A 22,066-nucleotide genomic window follows, 5' to 3' on the forward strand; every position below is an offset into this window, starting at 1 on the left:
ACTTTTGGAGTACTGTGCACGTTTCTGGTCTCTCTGCCAAGGGAAGGCTCTTATTAAATTGGCGAGGGTTCAGAAAAGATTTACCAGGATGTTGCCGTGCCTAGAGGGTTTGAGTTATAAGGATAGACTAGGACTTCTTTCACTGGAGCATATGAGGTTGGGGGCTGGCCTTTATAGAAGTTTATAAAATCAAGAATAGGTAAGGTGAATGGCAACGGTCTCCTTCCTAGGGTGGGGGAGTTCAAAACTAGGGTACATTTTTAAAGGTGAGAGGAGAAAGATTTAAAAGGGACCTGGAGGGCAACTTTTTCACAGGTGGTTTGTATGTGAATTGAACTGCCAGAGGAATGGTGGATGCAGATACCTATCCAAATGTCTTTTAAATGTGATAATTGTATATGAATAGGAAAGGTTTAGAGGGACATGGACCAAACTCAGGCAAATGAAACTAGATCAGTTGGGAAAATTTGGTTAGCATGGAGGAGTTGGACCAAAGAGTCTGTTTCTGTACTATATGACTCTGACTCTAAAGAGATAAGGGACAGCATAAAACAGAAAGGGGCTTATAAAATGCAAAAAATAAGCACACATCCAACTGAATGGGAAGGATGAAAAGACCAGCAAGGATCCACAAAGCAGTTAATAAGAGCTACAGAAATTGATTATGAAAGTAAACGTGCAAGGGATATCAGAATCAATAAGAAGGATTGTTTTTGTTACATAAAGGGAAAGGAGGGATCTGAAGCAATGTTGGCCCACTAAAGACTGAAAGTGGGCAAAATGTCAATGACTATAGGGAAATGGTAAACATGTTAGAATACATACTTTGCCACTATTTACACTAGAAAAGGAGGATAATTTTCCTGATGACCAGGGAGTACAGAACGAGGGGTCACAGTCTAAGGATATTGAGTAAGGCATTTTCAAAGATGAGAAATTTCTTCACCCAGAGAGTGGGGAACCAGTGGAATTCTGAGACAGAAAGCAGTTCAGGCCAAAAGATTGAACGTTTTCAAGAAGGAGTTAGATATAGCTGATGTTTCCCCCGCTACTCTCTCCCCGCTCCTTATCCTCTTGGAAAAGCCTGTGCTCCTGGGATTGAAGGCGGATCATGTTCGGCGCCACACACCTCACAGCATTCCCCTCCCCCTCGCCTGCCGCTGGGCCTACCGTTTGGATCGGGATCACTCCGGGACCCTGACGATGCCCACACCTGCCTCTCCTCACATCATCAATCAATCAACCAATAAATAAATCGTCCTGAAAGGGTTTGTCGATGATCAGATCCCTCCTGAGGGCAGGTGGCCAGGCTCACGCTCTCTTAGCAACCACGCAGCGCATGTCTAGTCGCTTCTCAACCTCCTACGCTCTAGTGAAAAAAAGTCCCAGCCTTTCTTTATAACTCAACAACACTCAAAGCTTGATACTAACTAGGAAAAAGCAGTCCACTTGATTGGCACCACATGGCAAACATTCAGTCCCTCCACCACTAATGCTCAGTAGCAACAGTGTGTAGAATGGTCCTTTAATAACAACTGATTGAATTCAGTGCTGATGGGTCTGTCAAATGTGTAGCAAACTCCTGGTCACCCATCCCGCCATTGTGATAGTGATAGGAGATTCAGTGGTTAGGAGAACAGACAGGAGATTCAGTGGTTGTGAACGAGACTCCTGATGATATGTTGCCTCCCGGGTGCCAGGGTCAGGGATGTCTCGGATTGAATCTACAGAGAGGGTGAGCAGCCAGAAGTCGTGGTACACATCGGTACCAATGTCATAACTAGGAAAAGGGATGAAGACCCGAGAAATGAATATAGAGAGTTAGGTTGGAAGCTAAAAGGCAGGACCAGAAGAGTAGTAATCTCAGGATTACTACCGATGCCACAGGCTAGTGAGGCTAGGAATAGAGAGCGAGTGCAGCTGAACACGTGGCTACAGAGCTGGTGTAGGAAAGAGGGCTTCAGATATATGGATCATTGGGATACCTTCTGGGGAAGGTGGGACCTGTACAGGAAGGACGGGTTGCACCTGAACTGGAGGGGCACCAATATCCTGGGCGGGAGGTTTGCTAGAGCTCTTCGGGAGGGTTTAAACTAGTTTGGCAGGGGGATGGGCACCGGAGCTATTGGATCAGAGGATGGGGTAGCTGGTGTACAGGCAGATAGAGCATGCAGAGAGTCTGTGAGGAAGGACAGACAGTTGATAGGGCAAAGTTGCAGTCAGTGTGACGGGTTGAAGTGTGTCTGTTTTAATGCAAGAAGTGACAGGAATAAGGCTGATGACCTTCGAGCATGGATCAGTACTTGGAACAATGATATTGTGGCCATTTGGAGACTTGAATATCACAGGGGCAGGAATGTTTGTTAGATGTTCTGGAGTTTAGATGTCTCAGAAGAAATAGAGAGGAAGGTAAAAGAGGTGGGGGAGTGGCATTGCAAATCAGGGATGGTATCACAGCTTCAGAAAAGGAGATCGTGGAGGAGGGTTTCTCCGCTGAGTGAGTATGGGTGGAAATCCGAAACAGGAAAGGAGCAGTCACTTTATTGGAAGTTTTCTATAGACCCCCCAGTAGCAACAGACACACTGAGGATCAGATTGGGAGGCAGATTTTGGAAAGGTGCAGAAGTGATAGCTTTGTTGTCATGGGTGAATTCAACTTCCCTAATATCATATTGACTGGAACCTCCTAAGTGCAAATAGTTTGGATGGAGCAGATTTTGTCAGGTGTGTCCAGGAAAGATTTCTGACTCAATATGTAGATAGGCCGACTAGTGGGGAGGCTATATTGGATTTGGTACTTGACAATGATCCAGGCCAGGTGTCAGATCCCTCGGTAGGACAGCATTTCAGTGATAATGTTCACAACTCCCTGATCTTTACTATAGTCATGGAGAGGGATAGGAGCAGATGGCATGGGAAAGTATTTAATTGGGGGAGGGGAATTACAATGCTATTAGGCAGGAACTGCAGAGCATAAACTGGGAACAGATGTTCTCAGGGAAATGCACGACAGAAATGTGGAGGTTGTTTAGGAAGCAGTTGCTACAAGTACTGGATAGGTTTGTCCCACTGAGGCAAGGAAAGGATGGTAAGGTGAAGGAGCCTTGGATGACAAGACATGCGGAACACCTAGTCAAGAGGAAGAAGGAAGCTTACTTAAGGTTGAGGAAGCAAGGATCGGACAAGGCTTTAGAGGGCTACAAGGTAGCCAGGAAGGAACTGAAGAATGGAGTTAGGAGAGCTAGAAGGGAGCATGAAAAAGCCTTGGCGGTTAGGATTAAGGAAAACCCCAAGGCTTCTACACTTATGTGAGGAACAAGAGGATGGCCAGAGTGAGGGTAGGGCCAGTCAGGGATAGTGGAGGGAACTTGTGCCTGGAGTCGGAGGAGGTAGGGAAGGTCCTTAATGAATACTTTGCTTCAGTATTCACCAGTGAGAGGGACCTTGTAGTTTGTGAGGACAGCGTGAAAAGGCTGATATGCTCAAACAGATTGATGTTAAGAAGGAGAATGTGCTGGAAATTTCCAAAAACATGAGGATTGATAAATCCCCTGGGCCAGGCAGGATATACCCAAGATTACTACAAGAAGCGAGGGACGAGATTGCTGCCCCTTTGGCAATGATCTTTGCATCCTCACTGTCCACTGGAGTAGTACCAGATGACTGGACGGTGGCAAAGGTTATTCCCTTGTTCAAGAAAGGGAATAGGCATAATCCTGGGAATTAGACTAGTCAGTCTCACTTCTGTGGTGGGCAAATTATTGGAGAGGGTTCTGAGAGATAATCATAAATACTATTTGGAAAAGCATAGTTTGATGTGAAATAGTCAACATGGCTTTGTGAGGGGCAGGTCATGCCTCACAAGCCTTATTGAATTCTTTGAGGATTTGACGGAACACATTGATGAAGGTAGAGCAGTGGATGTGGTGTATATGGATTTTAGCAAAGCATTTGATAAGGTTCCCCATGGTAGGCTCATTCAGAAAGTAAGAAGGCATGGGATCCAGGGAAATTTGGCTGTCTAGATACAGAATTGGCTGCCCAATAGAAAACAGAGGGTGGTAGTAGACGGAAAGTATTCAGCCTGGAGCTCGGTGACCAGTGGTGTTCCGCAGGGATCTGTTCTGGGACCTCTGCTGTTTGTGATCTTTATAAATGACTTAGATGAGGACGTGAAAGGGTGGGTTAGTAAGTTTGTCGATGACACCAAGGTTGGTGGAGTTGTGGATAGTGTGGAGGGCTGTTGTAGGTTGCAACGAGACATTGACAGGATGCAGAACTGGGCAAAGAAGTGGCAGATGGAATTCAACCCAGAAAAGTGTGAAGTGATTCATTTTGGAAGGTCAAATTTGAATGCAGAATACAGGGTTAATGGCAGGATTCTTGGCAGTGTGAAGGAACAGCAGGATCTTGGGGTCCACGTCCATAGATCCCTCAAAGTTGCCACCCAAGTTGATAGGGTTATAAAGAAGCGTATGGTGTGTTGGCTTTCATTGGTAGGGGAATTGAGTTTAAGAGCCGTGAGATTACGCTACAGCTCTGTAAAACTCTGGTTAGACCACTTGGAATATTGTGTTCAGTTCTGGTCGCCTCATTATAGGAAGGATGTGGAAGCTTTAGAGAGGATGCAGAGGAGATTCACCAGGATGCTGCCTGGAATGGAGGGCAGGTCTTGTGAGGAAAGATTGAGGGAGCTAGGGCTTTCTTCATTGGAGCGAAGAAGGATGAGAGGTGACTTGGTAGAGGTGCTCAAGATGATGAGAGGCCTAGATAGAGTGGATAGCCAGAGACTTTTTCCCAGGGTGGAAATGACTATCACGAGGGAGTATGATTTTAAGGTGATTGGAGGAAGGTATAGGGGAGATGTCAGAAGTAGGTTCTTTACACAGAGTGGTGGGTGCATGGAATGCACTGTCAACGGTGATAGTGGAGTCAGATACATTAGGGACATCTAAGCGACTCTTGGATAGGCACATGGATGATAGTAAAATGAAGGGTATGTAGGTTAGTTTGACCTTACTGTTGGAGGTCAGTCATCTCACTTTCAGAAGTTCCTCAGCTGCTTCATCAATGACCTTCACTCCACTATCAGGTCAGAAGTACTGATGTTGGGCAATGATTGATTGTGCAATGTTCAGCACTGTTCACAACTCCTCAGATCCCTCTCCAATAAAAACAATATGTCCACTGCTTCTTGATATTCAATGGTGTTGCCATCACTGCCCCCACAATCAACATCCTGAGATTAACATTAACCAGAAACTCAACTGGATTAGCCATACAAGTACAGTAGCTACAACAGTAGATCAGCTGCTAGGAATCCTGTAGCAAGTAACTCACCTCCTAACTCCCCAAAGACTGTCCATGATGGACAGTCAGAAGTTTGGTAAAATACTCCCTGTTTGCCTGGATGAGTGCAGCTTCAACAGCATTCATAAAGCTTCACACCATCCAGGATAAAGCAGGTTGCTTGATAAGCACCACATCCCCAAATATCTAGTCACTCCCTGACCGACAGTCAGGAGCAGCTGTGTATACAATCTACAAGGGTTACTGCTGAAATCTACCAAGGCTGCTTAGACAGCGCCTTCCAAACCCACAATCTCTTCCATCTTGAAGGACATGGGTAGAAAGAAACATGGGAACATCACCACCTGCAAGTTCCCCTCTAAGCAACTCATGCTCCTTACTTGGAAATATATCACACTTCCTTAACTGTCGCAGGGTCAAAATCCTGAAATTCCCCCCCTAACAGCATTGTTGGTCAGCCTACAGCACATGGACTGCAGCGGTTCACAAAGGCAGCTCACCACCACCTTCTCCAGGGCAACTAGGGATAGGCAATAAATGCTAGCTCTAAGTAATGTCCTGTATATATTCAACACAATCTCCCTGTTCTTGCACTCTGTACCGCTATTAACAAAGCCTAGAATACTGGATGCTCACTTAACTTTTCTTTTCACCTGTCCTCCCACAGTTAATGACTTATGTACACATGCACCCAGGCCTTACTGTTCCTGCACACTTTTTAAGCTAAGCTAAAGGAGCAGAATTTGGCCATTCTTCCCATTGAATCTGCTATGCTATTCAATCATGGCTGATACATTTCTCAACCCAGTTCTCCTGCCTTCTCCCTTATCAATCAAGAACATATCTGTCTCTGTCTTAAATACAGTCAATGACTTTGCTGCAGAAGGCTTTGGAGGCCATGAGTCTCACAGATTCATCACCCTCTGGCTGAATAAATTCCTCCTCATTTCAGTTCTAAAGCATTGTCCCTTCACTCTGAGATTGTGCCCTTGGGCCTCAGTGTCTCCTACTAGTAGAAACATTGCTACATCCACTATTTCCAGGCCTCGCAGTATTCTGTAAGTTTCAATCAGATCTCCCCTTATCCTTCTCAACGTCATCAAATACAGACCTAGAATCTTCAGCTGCTCCTCATCCCAGGGATCATTCTTGTAAACCTCCTCTAGACCCCCTTTAATGCCAGCACATCCTGCCTTAGATATGGGGCCCAGAACTGCTCACAATATTCCAGATGCAGTCTGACCAGAGCTTTATAACCACCTCAGCAGTACATTTCTACTCTTGTTTTCCAGCCGTCTTGAAAGGAATGCCAACATTGCATTTGCCTTCCTAACTGCCATCTGAACCTGCTTGTTAACCTAAGAGAATCCTGAACTTAACCTTCTAAGTCCCTTTGTGCTTCAGATTTCTGAAGCCCTTCCCTGTTTAGAAAATAGTCCATGCTCTGTTCTTCCTACCAAACCTCTCACTTTCTCACACTGTATTCCATCTACTACTTCTTTGTCCACTTTTCTAGCTTTGTCCAAGTCCTTTTGCAGCCTCCCCCTTCTCAACACTATTTCCTCCACCTATCTTTGTCATCTGCAAACTTAGCAGTATTGAATAGCAGTCTTTGTTTTATACTGTCTCCATTTCTTTCTACCAAAATGTATCACTTCACCCATCTCCACGTTGAACTTTACCTGAAATCTATCCACTGACCACCTTATAAGTATCCTTCTGAAGTTTTACACTACCCACTTTAGAATTTACGATGCTCCCAAAATTTGTATTGCCCACAAACTTTTAAATTGTGCCCTGTTCACCAAGCCCTAGATCATTTCCAGATCAAATTCGGGATTGCAGAGATCACATGTTGCTCACCAGTTTATGAGCAGCGTCTTACAACATTTGAACGACTCGTTCATCTTAAATTGGATTAGGTTTAGGCTATCTCATGCTTTACAATGCATTGTCATACACTCATGGACAATCCTCCTGGTAAATGTCCTAATCCTTGACCTATGCTGCACACTCAGATGATTGCTGTCAGTCTGCCTTTTGCCTGCATACAGGAGATCTCCCACACCCTTTGTTGGCTCCACTTGTGAACAGCATAGCATGGTATGATTCACTGGGATACCCTTTCTGGACTGTACTACATTGCCCTGCAAACCATAATCAAACTTTATCTTAAGGAGGCCTATGGTCCGTTCAATCTTGGCCCTAATCGAAGCTTGAGCAGTGTTGTATTTTCATTCTGCATCAATCTGAGGATTTCGAGAAGTGTGTCATGTGCCATGTTTGGAGTGACTATAAGACATAAGAGCAGCAGCAGGCCATTCAGACTATCTCTCCTACTCCATTCAGTGAAATCATGACTGATATGATAATCCTCAACTCCATCTTCCTGCCTTGTCCTCATAAGCTTTGATTCCCTTACTGATTAAAAATCTGTCCATCTCAGCCATGAATGTGCTCAACAATCCAGCCTCGACAGTAAACAATTGCACAGATTCGCTACCTTCTGAGAGAAGAAATTTCTCTTCATCTGTCTTATACTTGTGACACCTTATTCTGAGATTATGGCCTCTGGTCATAGACTCTGCCACAAGGTAAAACAATCTCTCTACATTTACCCTGTCAAGTCCCCTGAGAATCTTGTGTATTTCGATAAGGTCATCCCTTATTCTTCTAAATTCCTATGAGTACAGACCAAACCTACTCAAAATCTTCTCATAATGACAGTCCCTCCACACATGGTGAACTTTCTCCGGACTGCCTCCAATACCAGTATATCTTTCCTTAGCTATCTGTTCAGTGTTCCAGCTGTGGTCTGACTAGTGCCTTGTAGTTTTAGAGATATCTCCCTGCTTTTATACTCCGTTTCCTTTGAAGTAAAGGTCAACATTCCATTTGCCTTCCCTATTACCTGCTGAACTTGGATGCCAGGTTTTTGAGATTAATTGGTGATGACTCCCAAATCCTTCTCCTGTAGCTTTCTGCTTTTAGATAATATTCAACTTCTGTATTCTTCCTGCCAAACTGCATAAGCTCACATTTTTCCAGAGTATATTCAACCTGCCAAGTTTTCACTTGCGAACCTGTTTTCATCCCTCTGCAGACTCTTCTGTCATGCACACCCTTGCCTTGCTATCTATTTTTGTGTCATCCACCAATTTTGCTATTGTGCATTCAATTTCCTCATCTAAGTCATTCATATGTATTGGTAATAATTGTGGCCCCAGCATTGGTTCCTTTAGAATTCTATTAGCTACAGCTACATTCTGAAAATGTCCCTCTTATCCCAACCCTCTGATTCTGTTACAGAAGTTGCTGGAAAAGCTCAGCAGGTCTGGCAGCATCTGTGAAGAAAAATCAGAGTTAACGTTTCAGAGTTAACAGTTCTGAGGAAGAGTCACCGGACCCGAAATGTTAACTCTCCTTTCTCTCCAAAAATGCAGGGTAGATTGACCTTAGTAGGATAATAGGTCGGCGCAACATCGTGGTCCGAAGGACCTGTACTGTACTGTTCTATGTTCTATGCTGCCAGACCTGCTGAGCTTTTCCAGCAACTTATGATTTTGTCCCTGATTTACAGCATCCACAATTCTTTCAGGTTTTTATTCTCTGATTCTGTTAGTGAGTCAATCCTCTCTCTATGCTGATCATCTACCTCCAATATCATGGACTCTTGTCTTATTAAGTAGCCTATTTATCAAATGCGTTTAAGATACCCCTTGTATCTCAGTAACTATCACTATATGTCCACTAGATACTAGTGTTTTTGCTAACAAAGGTGTATTCCTGATTCCTTCTAGAATATCTTTGAGGTTGCATCAAAGCCATAATGACTCCGGCTGCAGCATACTCCATTTGATAATCTGTGGGGAAATTCACAAAGATGGCACAGTTTTAGCGAAAGAATGCTGGACCCTCACATCATAAGAATGAAGCCTTATATTATGCTTTGGACACTGTGACATGGAGGCTTCTTAAGGAGATAATTGTCATAGTTGGCCCCACAACTTCCCCATGCAGATGTCAGAGTTACCCTGACCTGTTGGAATCCCATTTCTAGAGTCCCCAGTTCTCTCCATTTCATAAAGAGCTTTAAGTTATGTGATCTGCCAATGAATTGTGAATTGAAACTAGATGGTGGCTTTTCTGTATAATTGGAGACACAATTACTGCAGTTGCCTCTACCTGGGCCTCTAATTCCAAGATTATTTGTACAAGCCCCTGAAGAAATAAAACAGCAAGTTACTCCATCCATTTTGCATGTTTTAGCGGTGATTTTGTATAGCTATTACATAGCTGACTTTGATCTGACGTGGTAAAGTTTCAACTTTGTGAATAAATTGCAGGCTGTGACTGTGGTTTATAGATTTCTCCTCATCCTTTATGTGCCCTTTTCTGTTACTGTTCTTTCAGTTTCCCACCTTTCCAATTTCCGATGAGCCCCTTTACTTAACTACTGATGTCCCAATTTTGCTCCCAGAACCCTGATGTTGAAAATTCCCATGCCCTTGTTGGCCCTACACCCTTCCCCATGTAGAGGTCAGAATTATTCTGACCTGTTGGAACCCCCCCATTTCTAGAGTCCCCAGTTCCCTCTATTTCATTATGATGTGTCACATGTGAAATGTGCAATTACCCTGTATCACTGTCACCACTCACTCTGCAATCCAGTAGATTGAAGCACGTCTCCAGACTTGAGTTGCCTGCTTTCCCCTGGACTCATGGGCTTCCCCCAGTAGTTCCTTCATCATCATTGACTAAGCCCCCAGTGCTCACCAAGATCCATCCTGTCCCAGACCGGCTTGGCAGGATTGGCCTAACTGACCACTCTTATGATATCTTGACAGTACCCAATTAATCTGCCTGGAACTGTCTATCCTGGAAGGCTAATCAGTCATTGATTAGGTTTAAAGTAGAGATTGATAGATACCAATATGTAAGTGTCAATGACAGAAAGTTATAAGGAGATAGTGTAAGGAGAAAAGAATTGAAGTGGATTCTCAAACTTGATCCTATTCAATGGCAGAGCATCTCAAAGGGCTATATGATCTACTTCTGATCCTGCATTCCAGACAGCAAAGAGGGAAAAATATGCTGAATAAAAAAAATTGAAAAAAACTGCTGATGCTGGAAATAAAAAACAAAATCAGAAATTGTTTGAAAAACTCAGCAGGTCTGGCAGCATCTGTGGCGTGAAACCAGAGTTAACTTTTTTGGTCCAGTGACTGTTCTTCAGAACATAAAAATATGCTAAACTTTACCTCAGGCAGCCATAGTATCTTACCGGTGATCACTCGGGATGCTGCATAGGCAGAAATGTCATGCAGTTACCACTGTAATGATGGTGGATGGTGTAGCAGAACCAAACAAGAAAGAAACAAATTTCAAGTGCAGAAATAAATTCCCAAAAGGCTGGTATAATTTTGGAATCCAAAACTATCATCTCCAATCCTGTCACAAATTACATATTATAGCTGATATTTTTATTCCTTTCCCCAGTTGCAGTCTCAGATTGAACCAGACCATATGCTTTCAGATTTGCAGTATCTAAACTTATTCATTAAGAGGCTGAAGAGTCTGGCCCCAGAAACTTTAAATCTTTATAAATGAATGCAATGACTTAGACTTTTTTAATACATTAGTAAAACATGCAAATACCATGTATCACATTACTAACATGAATCAGCCTGCAAGATGGAGGCTTAAATATCATGAGGTTGATTTTAAGCGTCCTAAATTCAAATTGCACATACATCAGTATTAGTTATTTTCACCGTAGCCTCAGTGGTCAAATTAACATTAACTTGCTTCCTCTTCAGCCCTTTCCCAAGCTCAGTATTATCCACTCATCTGTTTTTTTTTCTTCTCTTTCTACCTTGTTTCTCCTTCGTTGAAGGTTGGTTGTCAAGTTTTTATTTCCAATGTCAGTACTTTGCTGCCTTTCTCTACCTTTGCTGAGCAAACACTTTGATTCCTGAACTTTTACTCTTGCTGTAATCCATTAGTTTGTCGTTCTGTTCATCCAGTTTAGATATTTTCTAATTAGCCTGTCCAGAGTTGTTGTTACACACCTCTGGAGTAGATGGCATTTGAACCTAAGCCTCCTGGACCACAGTTAGGGACACTGCCACAAGAGCCCTACTTGTTTGTCCAGTATACTTTCTCTCCCACATAGTGATAGAACAAAGAACAAAGAAAATTACAGCACAGGAACAGGCCCTTTGGCCCTCCAAGCCTGCTCCGATCCAGATCCTCTATCTAAACCTGTCGCCTATTTTCCAAGGATCTGTATCCCTCTGCTCCCTGCCCATTCATGTATCTGTCTAGATACATCTTAAATGACGCTATCATGCCCGCCTCTACTACCTCCTCTGACAACGCATTTCAGGCACCCACCATCCTCTGAATAAAGAACTTTCCACGCATATCTCCCTTAAACTTTTCCCCTGTCACCTTGAAATCATGACCCCTAGTAATTGAGTCCCCCACTCTGGGGGAAAATGCTTCTTGCTATCCACCCTGTCTATACCTCTCATGATTTTGTAGACCTCAATCAGGTCCCCACTCAACCTTTGTCTTTCTAATGTAAATAATCCTAATCTACTCAACCTCTCTTCATAGCTAGCGCCCTCCATACCAGGCAACATCCTGGTGAACCTCCTCTGCACCCTCTCCAAAGCATCCACATCCTTTTGGTAATGTGGTGACCAGAACTGTACGCAGTATTCCAAATGGGGTCGAACCAACATGACCTGCCAACTCTTGTACTCGATACCCCGTCCGATGAATGAAAGCATGCCATATGCCTTCTTGACCACTCTATCGATTTGCGTTGCCACCTTCAGGGTACAATGGATCTGAACACCCAGATCTCTCTGTGCATCAATTTTCCCCAGGGCTTTTTCATTTACCATATACTTGGCTCTTGAATTGGATCTTCCAAAATGCATCACCTCGCATTTGCCTGGATTGAACTCCATCCGCCATTTCTCCGCCCAACTCTCCAATCTATCTATATTCTGCTGCATTCTCCGATAATCCCCTTCACTATCTGCTACTCCACCAATCTTTGTCATCTGCAAATTTGCTAATCAGACCATCTATACCTTCCTCCAGATCATTTATGTATATCACAAACAACAGTGGTCCCAACATGGATCCCTGTGGAACACCACTGGTCACAGTTCTCCGTTTTGAGAAACTCCCTTCCACTTCAACTCTCTGTCTCCTGTTGCCCAGCCAGTTCTCTATCCATCTAGCTAGTACACCCTGGACCCCATGCGACTTCACTTTCTCCATCAGCCGACCATGGGGAACCTTATCAAACGCCTTACTGAAGTCCACGTATATGACATCCACAGCCCTTAAATGTCACCTGACTTTTTGTCATCTGTCCTGTTTGTCATGCAAAAACTAGCTGGAATCTCTCGTCTGTGATTTTCAGGGACTTGTTCTTTGGTACTTGGTGATGGTTATAGATTTCTTCAGGAATTTTCATGTGTTACTGGCAAACTCATATGTTTATGATTTTTCTTAAAGTTTCACAACCACAGATATAAAGATTAAGTGTTGCAATCCAATCTGTTCTGTTAGTCATTCTTGCTCAAGTTTATATTGTGCTGAATAATAGCCAAAATCTCATTTTTCTTCCTACCTAGTTGAGGTTTTAGTTAGTTTATCCAAGGAATCACTTAGTGCTGCCTTGGGCACTGTTCTGCAATGCTGTGCTGGTCTGAGTTTCTAACAGGTTCACTCTCATACCACACATTTCTCCCTCCATAACGTTGTTCATCCTAACCGCAACCTGAGCTGATCTGGTGCTGAAAACTTCATCCAAGTCTTTTCTATATCTTCTCGACTTTCTTATTCCATTTCTGTCCAGACCAGGCACCTTTCCTTCACCATTCTTAAATTTGAGCTCACATGGAAATATGCCAATTTCATATTCTCCAACAAATCCTCTCCATCTTTGGCCTTGCTGACCTACATTGACATCAACATTCAGTTTTCAATGAGGAGGTAGATATAGCTCTTGTGGCTAAAGGGTTTTGGATAAAGGAATAATTAGGGATTGAACTTCGTGATCAGCCATATTCACATTGAATGTCAGAGCAGGCTTAAGAGGTCAGTAGTTTACTCCTGCTCCTATCTTCTATGTTTCTCTGTATCTCCAACTTAATAGTCTCATTTTCATGGCATCCTCCTTCCCAATTATGCAATCTCCTCTGGCTCAACACCTTCTACCCATCAGCTTTGGTTATCTCCTGTTGTGTCTCAGACCTCTAGACTCCTTGCTCTGCATTTCCATCTTCCCCATTCTTCTTCTGATTCAATATTCAGTTAAATCTAAGCTTTTGGCTCTTTCACTCAGCATCCATTGTTTGATTATGCTTCTGTGAAATGCCTGTTATGTATTTTTCCACATTACGTGTGTGATTTTTGTCCAAGTCGGTTCTTTGAATTTACTTAAATCTGTGTAATCTTTTGTTGTTCAATGAATAATTTTTGTCAATATTATCTGCCTTAACATTTTGCTTTACTACAGACATTAAAAATTATTCTCAACTTAATAGTGTTGACAATGATTACACAGACATAGCCTCAAAATTGACCCCACCAGAATATATATTAATGTCTAAGAATCATTTGACAGTCACATTTACAAATCAACGTTCTTCTCATGTATAAGGGCTCATCGACTTCAGTGCAAATATGACTGAAAACTCAAGAGGAGGTCCACTGTACTCTTCAGAGTCCAATTCTGCTGGTTTCCTGGTATATTACGGAGAAAATGAAAATATGGGGAGCTACAAAGTTAATGATACCCCCCTGGAACTGACCTTCAATATGTCTGCAGAGATTCCATTCTCCAATGAAACACTTCTGCAGATTATTCATCAAGCAAACAGAACACAGAAATTGCGGTAAGCCATCTTAACAAATGATTGAGCAGAGTTACATACAAACATAAAAAATAGTTGTGTTTTCTTTGCCTGTTGTAACTTACATTTCACATCAAGATAGATTTTTTTTTTCTCTTGGTGTTAGACAAATCTATAAACATTAGAAGTCTATCTTCTTCCACAATGCCCTGTGAAGTTGATGTAAGTTGAATGTTACATAGCCATAAGTTGTTCTTGTTCCAGTGACCTTTGCATCATCATTGTCCACACGTCATTGCTTTCATGTTAAGTTAGATAACTTGAACAGTTATCTGTAGCTCTAAATTGTGGCTGATCAGAAGTTGCAAAATGTATGTACTCCTGGGCTCTTTACACGTTGCAGCCATGTCTTTATGTCATTGGTAGATTCATACAGTGCAGAAGCGGCCCTTCGGCCCATCAGGTCTGCATCGACAGACTCAGAATATTCTAAAAAAATTGTTAAAAAAAAAATTTTAATTGATATATTGTGTTTAAAAAAAAAAAACTGCAGTTGAATTCTCATGAGAATCCAATTATTTGGTGATAGTAAAGAAAGAAACAGGCAGTGGACTAGTGACTTCAAAACAGTAGTGAAATCCAATAATATAAAAGATACATGGGTAAACATGAGCAGAGTAAGTACATAGCCCCTGAAAATCAACAATTTTGCTTTGTTGCTATAACCATTGTAAAACAGGTCTTTACCCCAGAGGCGGATAGAACAGTTTAATAATTGGACATTTCCATGAAGTTTATCTGTGCCGTTACCTGTATTTGTACATTAGGTCATGGTCACTCTCTAGGGAATATAGCTAATATAGTTAAATTATGGGGAATTGTTTTTAAAAGATGCTTGTCCCTTATAGAAAGGCAGGTATACATGAAACAGCTGATTATTTTGTAACAAACTTCCCTAAGAAGAATGACCATTTTGTATAGCTTGGGCTTCACTTCCACCGGGATGTGCTCCTGATACGTGCTATAAGTTGTTTTAGTCACAAGCAGATGAAAACAAGTGTTTATCTCTTTGTTTAAGCGACTTCAACACTGCCCACCCAGGCTTGGAGACTTGAACGAGGTCCCATCCCAATATTTGTATCTTTTATCTGATTGTGTCTGGAATCTGCTGAAAATATTTCAGATTTTCAGTGCCAATATTATGCAAAATTAACTAACACTAAATGTACATTAACACAAACAGGGCAATGGTGACTGAATGAGATGTGCTTAAGTAGATTATCAGACAAACTCCAGTTTTGTATAGGTAATGTAAAACAATCAGCACTTTTAAAGCCAGAGAATGGTATTAAAAGCAAAATTATCATGGGTAGACTCTGATTGCACTTTCCTCTTGGCTAAATAATTATGGAAGTGGCTGCAAATAAGTCCATGTATATATGTGAATAACAATTTTAAATAGCATGGAAAATTAGGTTAGTACACTTCTCAAGAGTCTGCCAGATCTCTGCACCAGGACCACTCAGCAGAGCTGGTGATGCCAATGGAGTGAGAGATCATAGTCACTGTTAGTAGGTTAGGAGATTGTGCAATGTTGCACCAAACTCCTTGCAGTTTTTGAATCTTAAGTGGCAGCTATGCCCAGAGCAGTTCACACAAGAAACACTATGCTTAGACAGTGAGCCTTTCCTCAGGACATGCATATTTACATGCTGCAACCCACCAGTGATGTTGTTCCTGGAATTGGTGCTTTTCATTATTTGCCGTTCATGTCAGAGCTTCTGCTGTCTAGAGATTGTATACAGGCCGTAACAGTGAGGCATATGAGCAATAGAACAGATTTGATATTATGTACAAAGTTAAAATATTTACTGTAATATCAAACTGTTTAAAGCAGAAATCTGTCTAGTCAGATTAATAATTAGGTACAATAATTCATTTTAGCCAAAATGAGAGATTCAACATCAAAAACATCCAGGTTTTTTCAATCATTTAAAAAATAATAGTTACCTGTTGGACTGGTATCTGAAAATTGCTATTGGAATATCAATCGTAACACATGATGACTAAAACAGTACACATGTCTGCTATTTAAATGGTCTTTTGTTTCTCTAAAGCTGGGTATTTTTATTACATTCTCTCTGTTTCTAGCCAGCTGAAGCTCTGCTTGTAACAAGTCTTGGAATGCTTCTTCAACAGCAGGACAGGTAGGTTTGTGACACACATGTTTGTGCAGTGCTTTATCCTGTTTACTTTGCTCAGACATAATTCCTTTCACCAATGATTTCTTTCAGAAATAGACTGAAAATGCTGAGAAAGGGCCTGGGAGTGAGTGCCGCTGACATGTACAGATGGAAGTTGTCATCTCATGAACCTTGTAGTTCCACCTGCACAACAGGTATACATTTATACAGGTTGTTGACTTGCTCACCGAGCTGGCTTGTTTTTGTTCAGACGTTTCATCACCATGTGAGGTGACATCATCAGCAGAGCCTCCGATGAAGTGATGTTATTCTACTCCACTTGGAATTTGTTGAGTACTCACCATAACAGACCAGATTGTATAAGTTCCAAGCGGAGTGGAATAACATTGCTTCATCAGAGGCTTCACTGAAGATGTCATCTAGCATGGTGGTGAAACATCTGAACAAAAGCAAGCCAACTCGGCAAGCAAGTCAACAATCCGAGCTACAGATCTTTGCCAATACTTTATACATTTATACATTTAAGCATTCATATCATTGAACTTAGTGTGATGAAAGAAGATCACAGATTAGTATACCTAGATAAGTATGCCTTTAAGAGAGTAACCCCATGGTTTCAAGGGCTAGCTTACAAAAGCCCTGATGATAAAGGGGCAAGTTCACAACTAATCTTACCACCTCCCACTTACGCATTTTGGCAAAACATCAAGCATGTGGTTGCATATTGGTGTGCAAAATGGACTACTCCAGAAAGACAGCCATGTCTGTCACACACTCAATACCATCATGTTGTAACATTTTTACCACTTGGATTCTGTCTTAATCAATGGCTGGCTATTTGGTTTCCCATCAGAAGGTGGTTGGTTCAAGTCCTATTTCAGAGACTTGTACACTTAATTGGAGATTTTGTCAGGGGCTTCTCATGATAGTCCAAAACGAGATATCTCTCAAAATTATGGTAGTCAGTTGGGGGAGGGTTCCTCAGAAAATTTCCAGCTGTTAAACCTTGGGAACTTTCTAAGGTTGTGCAAAATGTTGCATATATGCAATTGTTTTTTTTTTCTTTACATTGTCCAAGACTTTATAGGTTTCAGGTATTTAAGTGGAATAGTGAAACATAATCTCTCAAATTGTATCCCTCCCTGCCCTCCCAATCAGTTAATATGTTACCTGAGTAGTTGAGGCAACCTGCTGACTTTCTGCTCAGTTCAGAATTGAAAGAACATTTCCATTATGGAGTGATAATATTTGTATGATGAGATCTGTCAATTCTTTTGCATAAAAGATCATTGTAATATTGGATGCTGTGAAGCAACAGCATAATTATAATAAGGAGGCATGTCTTTTTTTTTACTAATATACACTTGTATGTACTAAGTATCTACAAATTAATTAAATCATGCTTCTCATTGTTAGGTATCCAACATAATTGGTCATATGCAAGTGTCTGTACCTCATAAAGATATATTACCTCATCCTGACTGTTTTATATGGGATTTAACTTCTCATTAATATATTTATAGCAGGCTCAGATCAATGGTGCATGTAAGGGACTTGGTGAATTCAACTTGATTGTTGCCAGGGTCCCAACAAAAACTGTTTCTTGTAATTGTGTGTAATAAAATGGTAGAATAAATGAAGAAACTTCATTCAATACCAAGAAAAGTAAGTTAATTATCTGCTATCTGAACATATAGATGTAACCTTCGATTTCTGAGTAACAATGAGTCATGCCATTGGGAGCTCCTTGTTGCTGGTAGGGTCATCCATGTTGGCAAGATCAGGGAAGGTGCCAGACAAATTGTGATTCAAAGTCCTAGATCGCAGAACAGGCAAAGAAAGACTGCATCTTACTACGAAGACAGGAGAAGGCTGCACCAACAAAGTGGTCCCAATTATTATGGCTCAATACATCAATGAAATCTGACCACAACTCATTAAGAACATGTGGACAACGACAGCACACCAAGATTTCCATATTAAATGAAGTCACGTGCAGTCTTCTATAAGAATCAATTTGTCAAGTTCAGTGGCAATGGGAAGTAGGCAATAGGGACAGGGCTGTAAACCTGGGAGCCACTGGTCAAGAATCTGTTCACAGGCAATAGAGACATGAAGAATCTGCACCTATGACTAAGCAGTCTCTTCAGGTTGGTGTTCTGATCCAGCTAATGTTATTACTAGACAAGTCAGATCCCAGACTGAAGCCTGACTTGATAGTTAATCTTTTTGTTTAATTTTGGTTTCAACAAAATTTTTTTTACTGAAACATAAGCATGCAATGTTTCAGATTTTGTTTGAACAATAAAACAGAAGGTTATTAACCAAAAGAAATAAAGGTAAAATGGAATAAACCAACCTATATACTGCCAACACAAATGCAAGATTTTTAAACACACCATAAAAGCACGGTCTCATTACTTCCATAACAGACTTCTACAACTTGCAAAAAAAAATCCTTTTAACATGTAACCCAAAGTATATCTTGTCCAGTACGCATAGAAGAAAGAGATATTTTTCCCCAACAACTCAATAGGCTCAAGATAATTGTGACTTTAATTCCTGCAGTGCAGAGGCTTCTCACCGGAGCTATAGTATATCTGAGCTTAAATGTACTCAGCTTCAAGTAATCTCTTCAGGGTTTTATCTCAACACTTCTGGTTTGGGACTATCATCAACTCCTTACTCTCAGGTAATCTGTTTTTATTATATTCTCCCCTTCTCATGAGAACATCTGAGTACAACCATATTCATCTAAGGACTTCTCAGGACTGTTCAAAACAAAGTAAAACCTAAAAAAAAGCCTCTCCCTCTAATGTAGGAGTAATAACATAGAAATAGGAGTAAGAGTAGGCAATTTGGACCTTTGAGCCATTTAATTTGATCATGGCTGATTATCCAAACCAGTATCCATAGTCTTTGAACCCTTTAGCTCTGAGAAAACATTCAATGTTTTGTTTGCAACCACTTTCTGTGGCAGAGAATTCCACAGGCTTACCAGTCCTTGGGTGAAGAAATTTCTCCTCATCTCAGTCCTAAATGATTTATCCCACATGCTCAGACTGTAACCCCTGGTCCTAGACTGACCAGTCATTGGGAATATCCTTCCTGCATTTACCCTGTCAAGTCCTATGAGAATTTTGTAGGTTTTTATGAAACTGCCCCTCATTTAAGTCATGCCATCCTAGGAATCAGTCTGGTAAACCTTTGTTGCATTTCCTCCATAACCAGAATATTTTTCCTCAGTAAGGAGACCAAAACTGTATACAGTATCCATTTATGGTCTCATCAAGGTCCTGTACAATTGTAACAAAACATCCCTGCTCCTGTATTCATATTATCTTGCTACAAAGGCCAACATAACTGTTTCTGTTCTTCACGCCTGCTGCATCTGAATGCTTACTTTCCATGACTGTGTCCTAGGACAATCAGCCTTATTGCACTTCCCCCTTTCCTAATGTTTCACTATTCAAATAATAATCTGCTTTCCTGTTTTTGGTAACAAACTGGATATCCTTAGATTTGTCCACATTATACTTCATTTGCCGTACGTTTGCCCACCACTCACTTTGTCCAAATCACACTGAAGCAAGTCTGCGTCCTCACAGTTCAGTATTCCAACCAGCTTTGTGTCATCTTCAGACTTGGAGATATTATATTTAAATCCCTCATCTGAATCATTAATACATATCGTGAAAAGCTGGAGTCCAAGCACTGGACACTCCAGTACCCTACTAGTCACTGGCTGCCTCTTGGAAAAAGACCCAAGTATTCCTATTCAGTGCTTCCTGTCTGCAGTCTTATATGCTAATCTCTTATGTGGGGCCTTATTAAAAGCCTTCTGAAAGCCCAAGTAAACTGCATCAAATGGCTCCCGTTTGTCATCTTTGAAACTCCAGTGGACTTGTCAGACATTTCCCTTTTGTAAATCCATGCTGACACTGTCCAATCCTGTCACTGTTTAAGTGCTCCCCCTTATCAGCTCTACTAGTTATATTCTGTATATCCTGATTTTTGTGCAGAGGAATAACTAGAGAATGGCCTAGTACTATTATTGCTGGACTGTTAATCCAGAGATCCAGGTAATGTCCTGGGGACTTAGGTTTGAATCCCGCCACTGCAGATGGCAGAGTTTGATTTAAATAAAAATCTGGAATTAAGACTCCATTGCCAATTGTCGGGAAAAACCCATCTGCTTCACTAATGTCCTTTAAGGAAGGAAACTGCCATCCTTACTGGTCTGGCCTATAACCACAGCAATGTGGTTGACTCTTAAACTGCCCTCTGGGCAATTAGGTATTGTCAAGAAATGCTGCCTAGCCAGCGATGCCCTTATCCTGTGAATGAATAAAGAAAAAAAAAATATCTGGGCAATTTTCCACATTGTCAAGTAGATGTTAGTATTTCACCTATGATGGATGAACTTGGCTAAGGTGCAGCATGTTCTGAAGTACAAGTCTCCAGTACTATTGCCTGAATGTAGTCAGGGCTCAGCCTTTCTAGGATCCAGTGCCTCAAACCATTTCTTGATATCACATGGAATGAATCAAATTGGCTGAAGACTGGCATCTGTGATATTCGAGACCTTTGGAGGAGACTGAGATGGATCATCCAGTTGGCACTTCTGACTGAAGATTGTTGCAAATGCATCTTATCTTTTGCACTGTTATGCTAGGCTCCCTCATTATTGAAAATGGGAATATCTGTGGAGTCTCCTCCTCTAGTGAATGGGCGACACCGGCATTGACTGTGAATAACTTTAAAATGTACAAATTTCCTGAAAGTTCCTTTTATGATGTCTTTTAGCTAGACGGATGCTCATCACAATTCAAGCAAGATGACAATCTGCTCTTCAGATCCCAGCCAGGATTGAGTGACATAGGCACCATGTAGATCATTGGCTTGAACAAGGCCGTAATTCAATAAGGATTGCTGTTTTGATTTAGAGTGCCTCCATGTGTTTTGTACTTGTCCTTCTGGCAGAAGATGGTGTTTGTTCTGATGAAGCTATACTGAGTACACGTTGTCAGCAGGAGGACTCTTTGTGCAATGACTTTTCCGATGCCATTTTCTAAAGTTCCTCTCCAGACTTTGGAGTTATGGTCAACCCTAGCGCTAAAGTACCCCAGAGGAGGATCTTTTCTTCTTTCGGAATGACAGTGAGGAATCAAGGTCAGAATAGAACTGTTGTTTAATACTTTCATCTGAGCCAAGCGTCAAGACTTAAATAATGATGTCTGTGGCATATTGATTACAGCTGAGCTGGAAATGTAATGTCATGAGCTTTTCATTTATACAACTGGGGAGTTCTGTTGCAGTCAGTTGCTACAGTGAAGGAATGATGATATACTTCCAAATCTGAATGGTATGTGACTTGGATGGGAATTTACAAGTGAATAGTGTTCACAAGCATCTGCTGCTCTTGTTCTTTTGAATGGTAGTGGGTGTGATTGGAAGGTGCTGTCTAAGGATCCTTCATGAATTTCATCTTGTAGATGGTAAACACCGCTGCTACTGCGTGTAAGTGGTGGAAGTACTGAATGTTTGTTGTGGATGTGGTGCTAGTCAAGCAGGATGATTTGTCCTGGGTGAAGTCAAGCTATTTGAGTGTATTTGAACTGCGCTTATCCAGACAAGTGGGGAATATTCCATCAAGTACCTGCTTTAACC

At 41.5% G+C, this 22,066-nt stretch overlaps 1 protein-coding gene across 2 annotated transcripts in view; it reads left to right on the plus strand.

Annotated features, from left to right (window-relative positions):
• Positions 1-22,066, plus strand: part of adamtsl2 (ADAMTS-like 2) — a 171,140-nt gene that overhangs the window by 71,263 nt on the left and 77,811 nt on the right. For both annotated transcript variants that reach the window (XM_048613793.1, XM_048613792.1), the window contains exons 11-12: positions 14,000-14,234; positions 16,487-16,590. In XM_048613793.1, the coding sequence (XP_048469750.1) occupies positions 14,000-14,234; positions 16,487-16,590 (339 nt within the window). The remainder of the gene's footprint in view (positions 1-13,999; positions 14,235-16,486; positions 16,591-22,066) is intronic.

This window comes from Rhincodon typus, chromosome 28 (assembly GCF_021869965.1).
Source record: "Rhincodon typus isolate 14 chromosome 28, sRhiTyp1.1, whole genome shotgun sequence".
Classification (NCBI taxonomy): domain Eukaryota; kingdom Metazoa; phylum Chordata; class Chondrichthyes; order Orectolobiformes; family Rhincodontidae; genus Rhincodon; species Rhincodon typus.